The sequence below is a fragment of the Phoenix dactylifera genome, chromosome 15 (genome assembly GCF_051530095.1).
Source record: "Phoenix dactylifera cultivar Ajwa chromosome 15, Ajwa_hap1_PhDact_Kaust_v1.1, whole genome shotgun sequence".
Classification (NCBI taxonomy): domain Eukaryota; kingdom Viridiplantae; phylum Streptophyta; class Magnoliopsida; order Arecales; family Arecaceae; genus Phoenix; species Phoenix dactylifera.
Window position 1 is genome coordinate 22,424,076 of NC_143204.1, and position 14,191 is coordinate 22,438,266.

Consider the following 14,191-nt stretch of genomic DNA (forward strand, 5'->3'; position numbering starts at 1 on the left):
GGCAAAGTGTGGGCCAAAAATATTCCTTGGATTCCCCATAGGTAACATCATATTCGCAATAATCATCCTCGAGGGGGAACACAATACCTAGGGAGAAGTCTATAAGCAGAATCTTTGGTATAGCCAATTGCTCTATTGAGATATCTTAACATTAGATCTTGTCTCATTGAATCAACTACATTAATCGCACCAAGCGTCACGCAACATGTTAAGAGTTGGCATTTACTGGTCACACTCACATGCTAATGTAGGGATGAAGAATAAATTGTAACAAAATAACACGCATAGCATCACTATATAGCAAGCAAAAACTAAGCTAGATTAGGACAGGAAAGAAGGCGAAGCCACTTGCACGACCTGACTCTAAGGATGAGTTTGTTTTATAGCCGAAATTGAAATTAAAATAAGAATTAGAATAAAAATCAGAATAGCCATATTTTCTGATGAAATTGTCCCGTGATTGAATTCAGGATAGAATTTAAATACTAAATAAAAATAGAAATAAAAAGAAAATGTTGAAATTAGATTTTGAAATTGTATCATACATAACGTGAACAGATACAATAAAAAAAGATCAAAAAGCAAAACATTTTAGAGCGCACTAGGTAACTCCCACTCTCCCACCCATACCAAATAGTATTAAAATGAGGATCATTTCTTTTTATTTCTATTTTTAATCCAAAATTTATCTCTTTTCAACTAAATGTACCCTAATGACCGCGGCAATTATCTTTCCACGCATGTGCCCGTGACCTGCCCCGACAAAACCGCTCTTGCAGCATTTGAAAAATGAACATGCAAGAAAAGACTTTAGGGCGAGAGTGGCCGAAATCATTGGCCCACCACACCAACCCCACTTTGAAAGCACGAGCGTAAAGATGGGCTTCTGGACTTGGATGACAGGGTCCAAAAAAATATCTTCATGTGTCACGTACTGCTCTTCACTAATAATTCTTGGAAAACTTCGTGGACAAGAGCAAGACGTATCTTGTACGGTTCCACGTATCCGTGACGGTTCTAGACAATTTTTTTAACCGTGCAATTCGAATAGGTGCACACGAAGGATTGAAAGGCCAATCTCTCTTTGTTAGATGAGTTCCAGACAGCACATGTGTTTTGGAAGGTGAACCGAACAGCAGACTAGGTTGCCTTCTTTATTGCGCAGTATCCCGGAGAGATTCTTTGGACGTCCGTAGTAGATTTACCGTTCTCATTGTATTTTTTATTTTTTTTTTGACTTGGCAGGATGTACTCATATTAGAGCTATATGAATTGCCGTTTTCACCACAAAAAAAAAAAAAAAAGAAGAAAAGGGGCCAATGTCACGACTCCAAACTCTTTGATTGAATTCTTATTTATGGATTCCAAACCCAACCTATTGAAGCATTGAAACCTTCTCCTGCGCCCATTTGCCCAACTTGTTTGCTGCTACCGAGCACCTATCGAAGAAGAGCTGGAATTTGAGCCACGTGTAATGATCGAGTAGAAGCCTAGAAGGGGACTTCCCTGAAGTATTTCAGCATCATGGGCGTGGAACATGTATAGGAATGCATTGGGTGGAAAGAAAAACTTGGATTGAAGTGTGCCCTTCTATTTACGAGTTTTTAGCAATAATCAGAGACTAGGTAGGAGGTTAGAGATGGCTCGACAAAGATCTAAAGATTTCTTTTTGAATTATGTCGGAATTAGTGTTTTTCATTTTATTTGAAAAAGTGAGTATTAGTATGGAAACACAAAGAAACCTTATGCACTAAAGCAATGCAGCTGTTGTGGAACCAAAATATGGTTCTTTCTTTATGTATTTTGCCAATTGTAACAATAAAAAATGAGGTGGAAAAGGATGATGAGTCCCCATGTGCAACACAGAAAAAATTTAAGTTGGTTCCTCTACAAAACTTTAACACCAGATTACTCCCAATTTTATCACTCAATTCATTTACAAAAAATCATGTAGGCCGTATAAGGTTAGGCCTCATTTTTATAGAAGTTTAAGATCTATATTAAGAGCACAAGCACGTCGATCGTGTTATATGAAGCATAAAACAAGCAAATGCCCTTTCATTTAAAGTTTTTTTTTTTTTTTTATATACATCGGCAACTTATACTAATCTCGTGTGAGCATTGCCATCAGAGTCAAGTACTCTACAGAAATGAAAAAATAGATACAAAATTGTCCAAAAATTCTTTACAACAAAGGAGACAACCAATCAGTTGCGTGAATCGTCTTTTGAAATACTTGCATAATTTGGCAGACATTACAGTTCCTCAGCAGCCTCCAGATGTCAGATAACAATCATCATTCATCATGCCTCTATCCTACGCCACCTCCCAGCCTTCTCTCCCAAAGTCTCGTCATGCATTCATATCGGGCGCTTCCGGAGTCATCACCAAACCTGATTCCATAAACGGTCCAATCCGCTCTACCGACAAATTGAACCCGGTTCGACAATGGAGAAATTCCACCCTGGCTCGATGCAAGAAATCGTCTCCAGAGACGGGTGAGGACGGGCGTTTTATTTCCCTTCCCGTCCTCGTCCTCGTCCTCGTCCTCGTCCTCCTTCTCATCCCCGGATGGAGCTCGGAAAAACCCTAACCCTAACCCTAACGCTGGCTCCAAGAAATCGCCTCGATCACCTCGTGTGATCCCTCTCTCCTCGCCGGTCTCGTGGTTTCCTTTGAAGGAGGGGGAGGAGAAGGGGAATGGAGAACCACAAGAAGTCCCTGCTGCGGCTCCGCCTCCGGGTGACGGCGAAGAAGCGGGGGCGGGACCCGGGGTCCTCCGGCGGCGCCTCCCGGAAGCTGCGGGAGCGGGACTGCGTGAATTCGGTGCGGAAGCTCCAGCGCCGCGAGATCGGCGGCCTCCCCCGGATGGCCCGCGGCGCCTCCTCCAACGCTCCCGAGAAGTTCCGCAACATTCAGCTGCAGGTCTGTTTCTCGCGGCTCCCTCTCTTGACTTTCTTTGGAATCTGGGTTTTCTTTGCTTAGGGTTTTGAAATTCCTGCCTTTGTTTTGACATTTCCTCCGGGATCGTTCGGTGCGCTGTAAAAATGATGGCATTTTGGGGATGGAGATCATGATTGAGGTCCTCGCAGTAGGATTTCTTTGGGGTTCGTGATTCTAAGGTTGCGGAGGATGGGATGAGGATCAGGGTTTGTACCGGATTATCATTCTAGATGCCGATGTGAGTAGACGCATTGCTTTATCTTTAGGGCTTGGATGGATCTGGTACGAGGGTGTTTGGTATAAGAATGATGATTGTTTTTACCAATGCTCCTTTTCTTTTGGTGTGGAAACAGTGAGGGATGGAAATTGAAGGAAGGATTGGAGCTAGCAAAGAATTTTAGGGGCAGAAACAATATTTTTTTGGACTTTCCAAGCATTCTAAATTGATGAGGAAGTCATTTCCCTAATGCTTGGGGCAATTTAAATTGCAAGAAGAACGAAAAAAAGAGCCCCTAATCATTAATTGCGATCACTTTCATTATTTGCATGACTCAGCCTTCCACGAACATCCCTAGCTTAGCTATCTAACTTTTCCATAACTGTAATTAAATGTTGGAGGATCCGTGCTCTTTGACCAATCTTCTTTAACTTCATGATGCTATGGGGTCTTGCTATGTGTAACTCTGTCTCTTTCTCTTCCGTTCTACTAAAACTCATCTTTATGCTCAATAATTGCTGAGATTTAATTTGGCCTAACCCCAATTCTGAAATTAATAACTATTAAAAACAACATCACTCTTCTGTACAATAACTACTAACAACAACATTAGTCTTCTGTACAATAACATTCCTACATTGGTACTCATGTATAGCATCTGTTTCCCCTTTTCTTGGTTTATCTTGTATCCAATTGAACTGGTGCAAGCATTCGTTGAAATACATGGTCAAAACTTGGAATAGTAGAAGATACCAATTGGCCAAGCAAGGCTTCTAACAAAAAACAATCTATGCATTTAGATTGCTGATTCTGTATGGTTTCAAGGATTTTGTAATTCCGAAGTTTTGCTGCATTTGTGAACTACTCTAAGATTTTGCATCTGAATTTTGGCTTGTTTCTTGTTACAGAGCAAACTAATGGGAGTTGAATTTAAGGAATAGCCAGAAAATGGATGAGAGTATTTTTGTACAATTGCAGCTGTTGAAGGGATTCATAAAAGCTTGCATAGATCCGGATGTAGCTAAAAACAGACTTTCAACTAAAGAGAATCAGTTTCTTTCTTTCTTTCTTTCTTCTTTTTTTTGTAATCTATTCTAGATCAATGGCTCAAGGTTTATTGGTCATGGTTGTGGATGGTCTAGAACACCAGGTCTTGACCCCAAACTGATCCATAAATCCCTCCTCCTTATGCTTAAAAGTTATTTAAAATCACAAAAACCTGTTGAAGTTTGAAAGGTACCTCTCTCAACCAAAGGCTTAAATGCCTCGAACTTTCTCAAAACTTGGAATGCTATTCATATACTTTACACTAGATGAGTGGAGAAATGAAAAAGTAGCATAATTGCCCATGTAATACAAGAATTATGGCCCGACAGGTCAGTTTTTTCCAAAAAATACATATCAATTCCGAGGAAAATTGATTTTTTTTTAATATCAAAATTTGATCTGAAGCTTAAAACTATGCTTTCCTCATCCCTATGTTCTATAGTCTGGCCTTTGTTTTTACGCAAAGAGTTCCTTAACTATCATTAAATGCTAGAAATTGGTGAAATTACGTTAAAAAACTAATTGCTGCATCTAGTTCTTGAACCTAGAAGGAAAAAAAAATGATGAAAGAGAAAATGAAGATGGAGGGAAAAGAGTGTCTGTATGTGAATATAGATAGATAGATGTGGAGAGAGAGAGAGAGAGAGAGAGAGAGAGAGAGAGAGTATGGTAGATGCAGGACATTCTCTTAATGTGTATGAACCCCTCCACTCATATTAATGTTAGAGCATTCTCTACCTAGGGGCCAATTTATTTAAATGCTCTTAGTAAGTCGCTGACCTTGATAATAACTAGGACTGAAAATGGGTTGGATAATATCCAGCCATATCCGGTTTGGATATGGATCCATATGCATACTTGGAAATTTTGTTGGATTTGGATTTTAAGAAATTTTCAGATCTGGATCTAGATATCCAGTTATAAAAAATCAAAATAGCTATTAAATCTAGGATTGAACCCATGACCTTTTGCTTGAATAAGTACTACTCAACCACTAGGATGGAACTTATTGCTGTTTTATAATGATAGTTTATTGTACTCATTCAAAACTTATTCACGTTATTAAATGGAGTTATTTAATGTATGTTGTGATATTTTATGTTTTAATAACTAATTCTTTTAATAAAAAATAAATCTTATTCCTTTTGATAAAAAGTGAAAAATAAATATCCTTCATTTTATTCTTTATGATATTTCCAACAGTTTGTTGTTTAAAATATTTAAAAAATATTAATAACTTCTATATATTTCAAAATTTTTATATAATTTTTCTTACAAGCTTTCAAAAAATAGATAATTCTTGATTTTTTTTTATTTATGCTGCAATTAAAAAGTAATGGTGGTTTTTAATGTATAAATTTTATTAACATTTCTATATTATATATTTTATTTTTGGATAATTTTAAATTTTTAATGCAAGTCCTGTCAAAGAAGTGATCTGGATTGTTGACCTGGTCAGTTTCCGTGCAGGTTTGATATCTATATGGTAGGTCCTTGCCCAATCACCCATGCGTCGCATGCAATGCCAATATAGATAGTGGATTCCGCTCCCAACCCGTATGATTATTTATATCTGAATAGTATCCAACTTATATTCAAATAATATCTAACTTATGTCTATATTTGGATAAAAGAATATGGATATAACTAATATGCTACTTGTATCCGTATCTATTAACAACAAATATGGATGCTAATTTGTGATCCATATCCGTATTCATATCTGCTGAAAAAATATAGATGCAAATATGGATATGCTATTGTCTGATCCATTTTCAGCCCTAATGATGACGATCTTGAAGATATGGGCTATGTAATGGGTCAATGATGATTATTATTTTAAAACACAATAAGTAAGGTTTCAAAAACAAGAAAGGTATCTTTGAGGCTGGTTTCATGTAGAGACTAGCTACATGGGGCTTTTGTGTTATACATAGTAGATAGATGTGAAGCTACTTCATTGTCAAAGTAAAGCTCCAAAGACTTCTGTACTAGACATCTTATCTAAACTAGCAATGACTCCGACCTCATTAACTTGCATAGCGTACGCGCTATGGGTGAATATGCATTAGAGGATGCCATCAAACTTTGCTTCCGACTCTTTCATAACATGATATAGCTGTATCAAATGTGCAAAATTCATGATAATGTATGTTTGAGTAGACGATATTAGAATGATAATGTATGGCTAAAGGCAATGTTAGAAATGAAATGAAAAATGCATAACCCTTTGCCGTTCATTTAAAAAAATGGGACTTACAAGTATCAAGTCTGCAGACTAGGAAGTGTGTTTTGAAGTCTGTATTAAGGAGAAGAGTGCTATTTCTCTAGCCTCTCTTTGGTATAAATTTTGAGAGATGTAGTCACTAGATCTCAATTGGAATGATAAGAAGATTCTTTTATTGTGAGATTTAACTTTTACAGGAAATACGAGAGAGGCCTTGACCCTTTTTTTAATGCTTGAGCTTTCCTGTAGTTGTTTATCGTGAGTCTAGAAGAATGGAACATATTAAAAGAAGGTAGTATCTACATTTATGATTTTTGTATGAATTTAAGGATTTTATTATCTTTCTAAGTTGTACAAACTTGATAACACAAGCATATTATATCTTCTCTAAATTTCAACATATCAAAATATAAACATAACTTAGCACTTTTAATGGGGAAAAATTGGAGGATTTGTGAACATGAATTATGAGAGTCCAAGCAACTTCTACCAAGTGACATTGTTTACCATCTAACTACCGTATTTTCTTGTTGGATGTAGAAACAAGATTTGTGAAAAACTTTAGATGCAAACCAATCTTGACATTCAGGAGAGAAGTTCTAGTAGAATAGTCATATTTAAAATTTTTCTATAATATTGTACAATTTGAATTTTTGAGCGAAGTTTTATGCTAAATTAGCTGTATGACTATAATCTTCCGATGTTAATATGGACGCTTTTAATCAAAAACATGTTTAGTTTAACACCGTCTTAAGTGATGTTGTCAATTTTATAGAATCATGGGCAGCAAGTAATGCTAACTTTCAGTAGCATACACCAATACATGTAAACACAAATAATGACATAAAAATGTATCACCATATTAGGCCATTTCAGGGTTGTGGCATCAGTTTCTTTTAGACACCTTGATATAGTGCTTGAGTCATATGGTTTAATTAATACTGTCATGTAGAATCAGTTCTACTTTCTTTGTTTATTTCCCTTAAAAGTAGAGTGTCATGTAACTAAAGGATTTTAAATCAATAAGCATGTTGAGTGTTATGCATAGATTAGTAAGTAGGGTTTTAAATATGCTCGTCATGTTGCTTTTCACCACTAAAATCCATGCAAAACAAGAAAAAAGCTTTTTAAGTGCAAATAAATATACCAAAAGGTTACCAACTTCATGATAGACTTTTCATAAGGACAAGTAGTCAGCAGGTGGTTTTCATGCAATCATTGTCAGACTTCAATTACTTTCTGAACTATGAGGCAAATGGTTATCTTCTGACATCCATTGTTATGACTAAATAATTTTATTAAGTTATGCATCTGGTGGACTTTTTCTTTACATCTCTTAGCATCCAAATCTTATATTGTTATGCAAACCCAGGTTATCCTTTTTCAGTTCAGACCTTACCTCGTATAATTTGATTCTCAACAGCTTAAAATTGAAGGATTTTCATAAAAAAAAAAAACTAACGTGTTTCTTTTGGTTATGCAGGAGGAGTTTGACACTTATGATCATAATGTCAATTGGTTTCTCAAATTACAATTTCTTAAGAAAAGATCCAAAATCATTGAGATTGTTGCAGCAAAGGATGTTATATTTGCTCTTGCACAATCGGGCCTCTGTGCTGCTTTTAGTCGGAGTAAGCCTTCTGCATTTGCAATTATAGTCGAAACTTGAGATCAATCTGATCATTATTTTATTTTGTGTTCTTCTATTGACAGCAACAAACAAACGTATTTGCTTTTTGAACATCAGCCCAGATGAAGTGATTAGAAGTCTCTTTTATAATAAGAACAACGATTCACTTATCACAGTGTCAGTTTATGCATCGGACCACTTCAGTTCCTTGAAATGCAGGACAACTCCAATAGAGTAAGAAGCTTAATTCATGCACTGTGAACAAAAGATTTGATATGAATTTATTTTTTCTTCATTGGCTTCGTGCTTTACCCAAGGTTCGTGAAAAAAGTATGTTCCCCATGTTTATCTTGATTGTTTCATGGTCGCATAAAATCATGTACTCGTTCATCTACTGAAAAATGGATTAGACTTTAGATCCAGGACTTAACTCATATTGGCACCTAAAAATTCAAATCTTTCTAGTTAAAGAAGTTGTTGAACAAACCAATTTTAAAAGTTTTAACAACTAGTTTCCTTGTCAAAATTCATCTAACGAGATATTTGATTTGTAAACTAGGTTGCTTTCATAGAAATAATTTGATAATGTCTTCCTCTCGCACCCCCTCCTCCTCTCTTTGTTGGCCTTGCTCGTGACTGTTATGTTTGCAAACTTGTCTTTGTTTGCTAAAATAATTTGATAATGTCTTCCACTCGCACCCTCTCCTCTCTCTCTTTGTTGGCCTTGCTCGTGACTTTTATTTTGCAAACTTGTCTTTGTTTGCTATCTATATCTTGATTGATATGTAGTAATAGAGTTTTAGCCATAAGCTTTACATTAGTAGACAGTTCAAACTATATGTGATACTTGTGGATCTCGACTTGAAATATGTCTGGAAATTTTGGTTGGAAAATTGATGGAACTATAAATTCATAGTAACTGCTATTTCTGTGATGCTGAGCAACTATTTATTGCGACCCAAAATTTTAGTGCTACCAAGCAATCCATATTAGAATCTTGAAGTTGAGAAGCTGTAGTGCTGCCAGTTTTTGACCCTTGAAAAAATTTCTTGCAGGTACATCAGGAGGAATCAGTTAAATGCTGGATTCCCTCTTTTTGAAACGGAGTCTCTTAAGTGGCCTGGTTTTGTTGAATTTGATGACGTAAATGGCAAAGTACTAACATATTCGGCTCAGGATGGGTAAGCTACCTTCTTTTCTGGTTGTTCGACTTGTTCTTTTTATGATTTAGATAATCAGTGATTTTGTATTTGCAGCATCTACAAGGTCTTTGACCTAAAGAACTACAACTTTTTGTACTCAATATCGGATAATAATGTGCAGGAGATAAAAATCAGGTCCTTTTCTTCTTTCTTAAAAATAGGTCTTTTGTGGTTCATCATAGGCTTAGGTTGATATGTATCTCCTCTCACATCTTAATCTCTAGATAACACTTTGCAATGGCAGTCCAGGAATCATGCTGTTAATATTCCAGAGAACTCCTGGTTATGTTCCATTGAAGATACTCTCAATCGAAGATGGAACAGTTTTAAAATCTTTCAATCACTTATTGCATCGCAATAAGAAGGTTGACTTTATTGAGCAGTTCAATGAGAAGCTTTTGGTCAAGCAAGAAAATGAGAACCTCCAGATTCTGGATGTAATCAGATCTAGCTTTTTCCTACAGTTCATTTTAACACCTATGTTATTCTTTAAGCAATCTTCAAACTGCTGAACAGGTGAGGAATTCCGAGTTAACGGAAGTTAGCAGGACTGAGTTCATGACTCCTTCAGCATTCATCTTTCTGTATGAGAATCATCTTTTCTTGACATTCCGAAACAGGACAGTTGCTGTATGGAATTTCCGTGGAGAGCTGGTCACCTCCTTTGAAGACCATTTGCTGTGGCATCCTGATTGTAATACCAATAACATCTACATCACCAGTGACCAGGATCTGATAATCTCCTACTGCAAAGCTGAGGAAGGGTGTGAAGATGATGGGGAAGGTACATTATTTTCATGTTACAATTTAAAAATTGTATTTTTCAGTTACATTTTATGCAGCTTCATTAAATTTTTGTAGAATCTCATCCAAGGAATGGCCTCCTTTGCAGTTTCTGCTGTTGGCTCCATCAACATGAGCAACATCTTAACAGGAAAGTGCATTGCCAAGATATGTGCAAGTGATCCTGCACTCCAGATCAGTCCTCGTAGGAGAGGTGACGCTGGCCGATCTTCTATCCGGAGCACCGTCCGGGAAGCACTTGAAGATGTAACAGCTTTGTTCTATGATGAGGATAGGAATGAGATCTATACTGGCAACAAGCAAGGTTTGATACATGTGTGGTCTAATTAACCCTCTGATGATTGGAGTGGATCTCTGGGATTAACTTACCTGTATTATATATATTATGATTCCAGAGATAGGCTTCATTTCATATCTTGCTGTATGTTTGCCTGGTATATGACTTAGGTGTTTTGCCCTGCCAATTCATGGTGTATATTTGTTGTAGTTTTTATAGCATAAAATGTATGGCAGATAATCTGAATCTGAAGTGTGGGCCGCTGCTAGTAAAAGTTTGCATTTTTCACCCCGCTTTGTTATATAATATTGGATGTTTAACATAATGTATTTTAAGTAGGATATTGATAAATTCTTTCCTTGGTCCTAGAGAGAGCCCCTATCATTTAAATTGATTGATTCCTGTTGAAAGATATTTGTGTGCACATCAGGTGCATGCTTTGGAAGATTGAAAATGCTACCAAATCACAAGCATATCTTGTGTCCTGCATGTATGATTCACGGGGCAGGATGCGGGAATATCTATGGTCTTTAATTATAAAAATATTCAGGGAAAGTGAAGGGCTGTAATTGTCTTGTTGTTGTTGGGGATAAAGATAGAAGTGGAATTATATCTATTAGATTTCTGCTTACTTTATTTCCTAAGGAATAGGTTTATTGGGATTCTTTCTTAATTGCATTGTGCTTCCATTAGAGATATTAATTATATCCTCTCTCTTGGAAGAGGCTAACATTTACCCGAAAGAAAAGGAAAAGCTTACAGAGGATATTTTGGTTAAAAAGGGTCCAGCTATAGAATCTTCTCTCATTGTAAATAAGGTACGTCTGGATAAATTTCTTATAGGTTTTTGGGTCTCATTCATTTCAGTTTTTTTAAAATCATATCTTAGTCTCAACAGCTGTACTGAGAAAAAAATAAAATAAACTACTTTGTTGGTGGCCGTGTAGAAGTTGGCGGTCATTCCAATATTTGTTTTTCTGGTGTATTCACGACAAGAATCTGAATCACGCATTAAGATGGCTTTGAAAATGAATAAAATAGCCAAGGCTTTGGCTTCCTTCTGGGCAAGGCGCAATTAGCGTAGATGCACCTTCAGCGGTTGTGTCCATGGGCAGGAGACCTCACCATTGAGGATTCGCTAGTCCATCATTTCTAGTTCTGGGAACAGAGCTCTTTCGGCATTAGCATCTGGTGATTCCGCATGAAACCTAATCAAATGGAGTGGCTCGCAAGCCACACCAACAATTTAGCTCGCATCGTAAAGCTCTAGTTATTCCTGTTATAAGAATATAATTTAATACATTTAGAATACTTAATAGATTAAAAACTTTATTCATGATAAATAAATAAGACCACCTCATCAAAAGATATTACTTGCCAAGTTTCACAAAATTATTTATAAGAATAGTCCAACATCAATCAATTAGCTATACAACAACAAGTGATGAAATGTACTTTTGATAATTACATATTAGTTCCTAGAAACAATCTAAAGTTTAAACAAATGAGCTCTTATGGACATCAAAAAGTAAACAGAATAAGCAGTCAAAGCTAATTATCTCAATATACAGGACAAAGTACAATTGCACTTAAAAATTTAAAACAATAATATAAGATATTAATAATCTTCTCAGTGATTAACTATATAAAAATTAATTTTGATGTTCACCAATCACCACGCCTAAAGAAAAGGCATAGATGTAGCAGCCCAGCCCAGACCTTGGGCATATGGGACGACCTGAAAAGGCCGGGCCCAATTAGCATTGACCATGCTTGTTGCATGTGGTGGATGGAGTAGACTCTCAACTAGAGTCTTTTTCCTCCTCCGATCTCGCTAGACTCCAAGAGTCCTAGGGCGAGTTGAGTTTATCCAAAACCTAGGCAATCTTCTATTTCAGGCGACCTCCTTTGAGTTCCACCATCGGAATCGCCAAAGATCACTGGAATTTCAAGCTCTTCTTTTCGATTTTCTTCCTCCAATTGTTGCCGGTTCGAGATAAGAGTCCTTTATCTACTTCTCTGGTGTCTTAGCCTTCGTTCATCACGATTTGAGCCGGCAAGTTGCCAAAAACCCTTGTTTCGACATTCTTCTTTCGAGTTTTGCCGCTGCCGGCCGTCAAGATTGCCTGGGTTTTGCCACCCCCAAAGATCTCCATGTTTGTGCGACGGTCTGTGGAATCGGCCATGATCTAGGCCGATTTTTATCGATTTATTCTTGATGTTCTTTTTCCTCTTTTCTTGCGTCAGTCAACCATCATCGCTGGCGATGCTGCAGCTGAAGGACTGCCCTTGGCCGCCGCCACTGGAGCTCGACTACCTTGGGCTGCCACCCCCTGATTCGAAGAAGAGGAGGGAGAGATCGACTCTCCCCTATTTTGGGGAAGAAGAAGAGAGCCTCTCTTCTTTCTCTCTCCTCTCTCCTCTCCTCTCCTCTTTGTCTCTTTTGGTTTTCACTTCCTCTATTTCTCTCTCTTTGCATGGTTCTTTTGACCCAGTAGGAAGGTCCCAGATGTTATCATTATGGACCTAAGTTGACCCTAGTAGAAGATCCTGAACTAGTGTTGCTGCAACCACTCGTTGCGCTAGCCGTAACCCAACCATTGTCGAGCACCGTTGAACTCTATTATCATTAGTCTTTATTGTGTTAAGTGTATTATGGTCTGATTCTTATTTTATGAGTCAACTAATCTGATAGGCTAAAGCGGACCGATCTAGATTGTCAACCACTACTATCTAATCGACTCTATCATTTTTTCACCCCGACTGTTGTTAGCCACCATTGGATCCATAATTGATAACCCTTGATCTATTATCATTTTCTTGATTGGATATATGTTTCTTGATCAGATGGATTAAGTTATGTTATGCTGACTGATTCAATTAATTGGGCGTTGTCTTCTAGTTGGCCTCGTATATTTTTCTATATGAATCTATTTTCATAGTCAACCTTGATTTTGTATGGGGCTATAGCCATTCAGACAGAAAGAAGTCCAACAAGATATTATACTTTAGTTTCTAAATTGAGGCAATTATTTATATTTAATTTTTTAATTAAAAAAATAAATATTTGGGTAATTCAAATATTAGAACTCTAAAATTAGGTAATTACTGAATAATTGATTTATTAATATAGCGAGCGATTGATAAGGGATAAGTTGGCCTTATATTGCTATTAAATTGATTAGACATGTTAGGTGTGGATTGGTAGCGTTGTAGCTGTGTTGGATTGTGATAAAGGTAAGAATCCCCATATCGACAAATTTGGTTTGACGTGTGATGGCATGTTTTATATGATTTTCAATACAAATATATTCGTATGGTTATTATACGTATCATATATTGAAAACATGAATTTGTGAATAAACATACCTTGAATTTGAGAGAAATTCATTGTATAAGTGAAAACTGATTCAACAAAAGTAACATATAAATCAGACGGACAAGATATAGTTTGGTCTAACCTCGTGATAGATAGCCTTTACGAGTTTATGCGTGGGATAGCCTCCACAGGCTTACGCATAGAATAGCGCCCATAGTTGATGCATGAGGATAGCCTCCATGAGCTTATACATGGGATAGCCTCCATGGGCTTACGCGTAGGATAGCACCCATGGGCTGACACATAGGGATAACTTTCATGAGATTATGCATGAAATAGAGTACATGGGCTGGCGCATGGAATTTTGTCAGTCTTGGACTAAGTCATAATTTTAGTTAGTCCAAAGCCATGAAAATTAAGTTAATGAGAAACGAATAACATGACATAAGAAATTGTTGTTGAACAATTGGTTATATTTGATATATGTATGTATGTGTGTATATATATATATATATATATATATAT

At 36.8% G+C, this 14,191-nt stretch overlaps 1 protein-coding gene across 2 annotated transcripts; it reads left to right on the forward strand.

The window, feature by feature from the left end:
- The first annotated feature begins 2,290 nt into the window (after positions 1 to 2,290).
- On the forward strand, positions 2,291 to 10,635 carry LOC103714813 (uncharacterized). 2 transcript variants are annotated; one of them, XM_008802229.6, is made up of 8 exons: positions 2,291 to 2,925; positions 7,918 to 8,065; positions 8,148 to 8,298; positions 9,120 to 9,245; positions 9,321 to 9,401; positions 9,511 to 9,703; positions 9,783 to 10,050; positions 10,159 to 10,635. In XM_008802229.6, the coding sequence occupies exons 1-8, from the start codon at positions 2,701 to 2,703 to the stop codon at positions 10,398 to 10,400; spliced, it is 1,434 nt and encodes a 477-aa protein (XP_008800451.2). In that variant the 5' UTR covers positions 2,291 to 2,700; the 3' UTR covers positions 10,401 to 10,635. The 2 variants fall into 2 exon arrangements, with proteins under 2 accessions (XP_008800451.2, XP_088568185.1); XM_088712059.2 differs by lacking the exon at positions 9,511 to 9,703 and having other exon boundaries at positions 9,887 to 10,050.
- Positions 10,636 to 14,191: the final 3,556 nt, after the last annotated feature.

What these genes read in the sequence shown, in the direction of transcription:
- LOC103714813 (XM_008802229.6), top strand. Translation starts at nt 2,701, where the DNA reads ATGGAGAACCACAAGAAGTCCCTGCTGCGGCTCCGCCTCCGGGTGACG. An exon ending in ACATATTCGGCTCAGGATGG is followed by an intron (nt 9,246 to 9,320) that starts GTAAGCTACCTT and finishes TTGTATTTGCAG; the next exon opens with CATCTACAAGGTCTTTGACC. An exon ending in GTGTGAAGATGATGGGGAAG is followed by an intron (nt 10,051 to 10,158) that starts GTACATTATTTT and finishes CCTCCTTTGCAG; the next exon opens with TTTCTGCTGTTGGCTCCATC.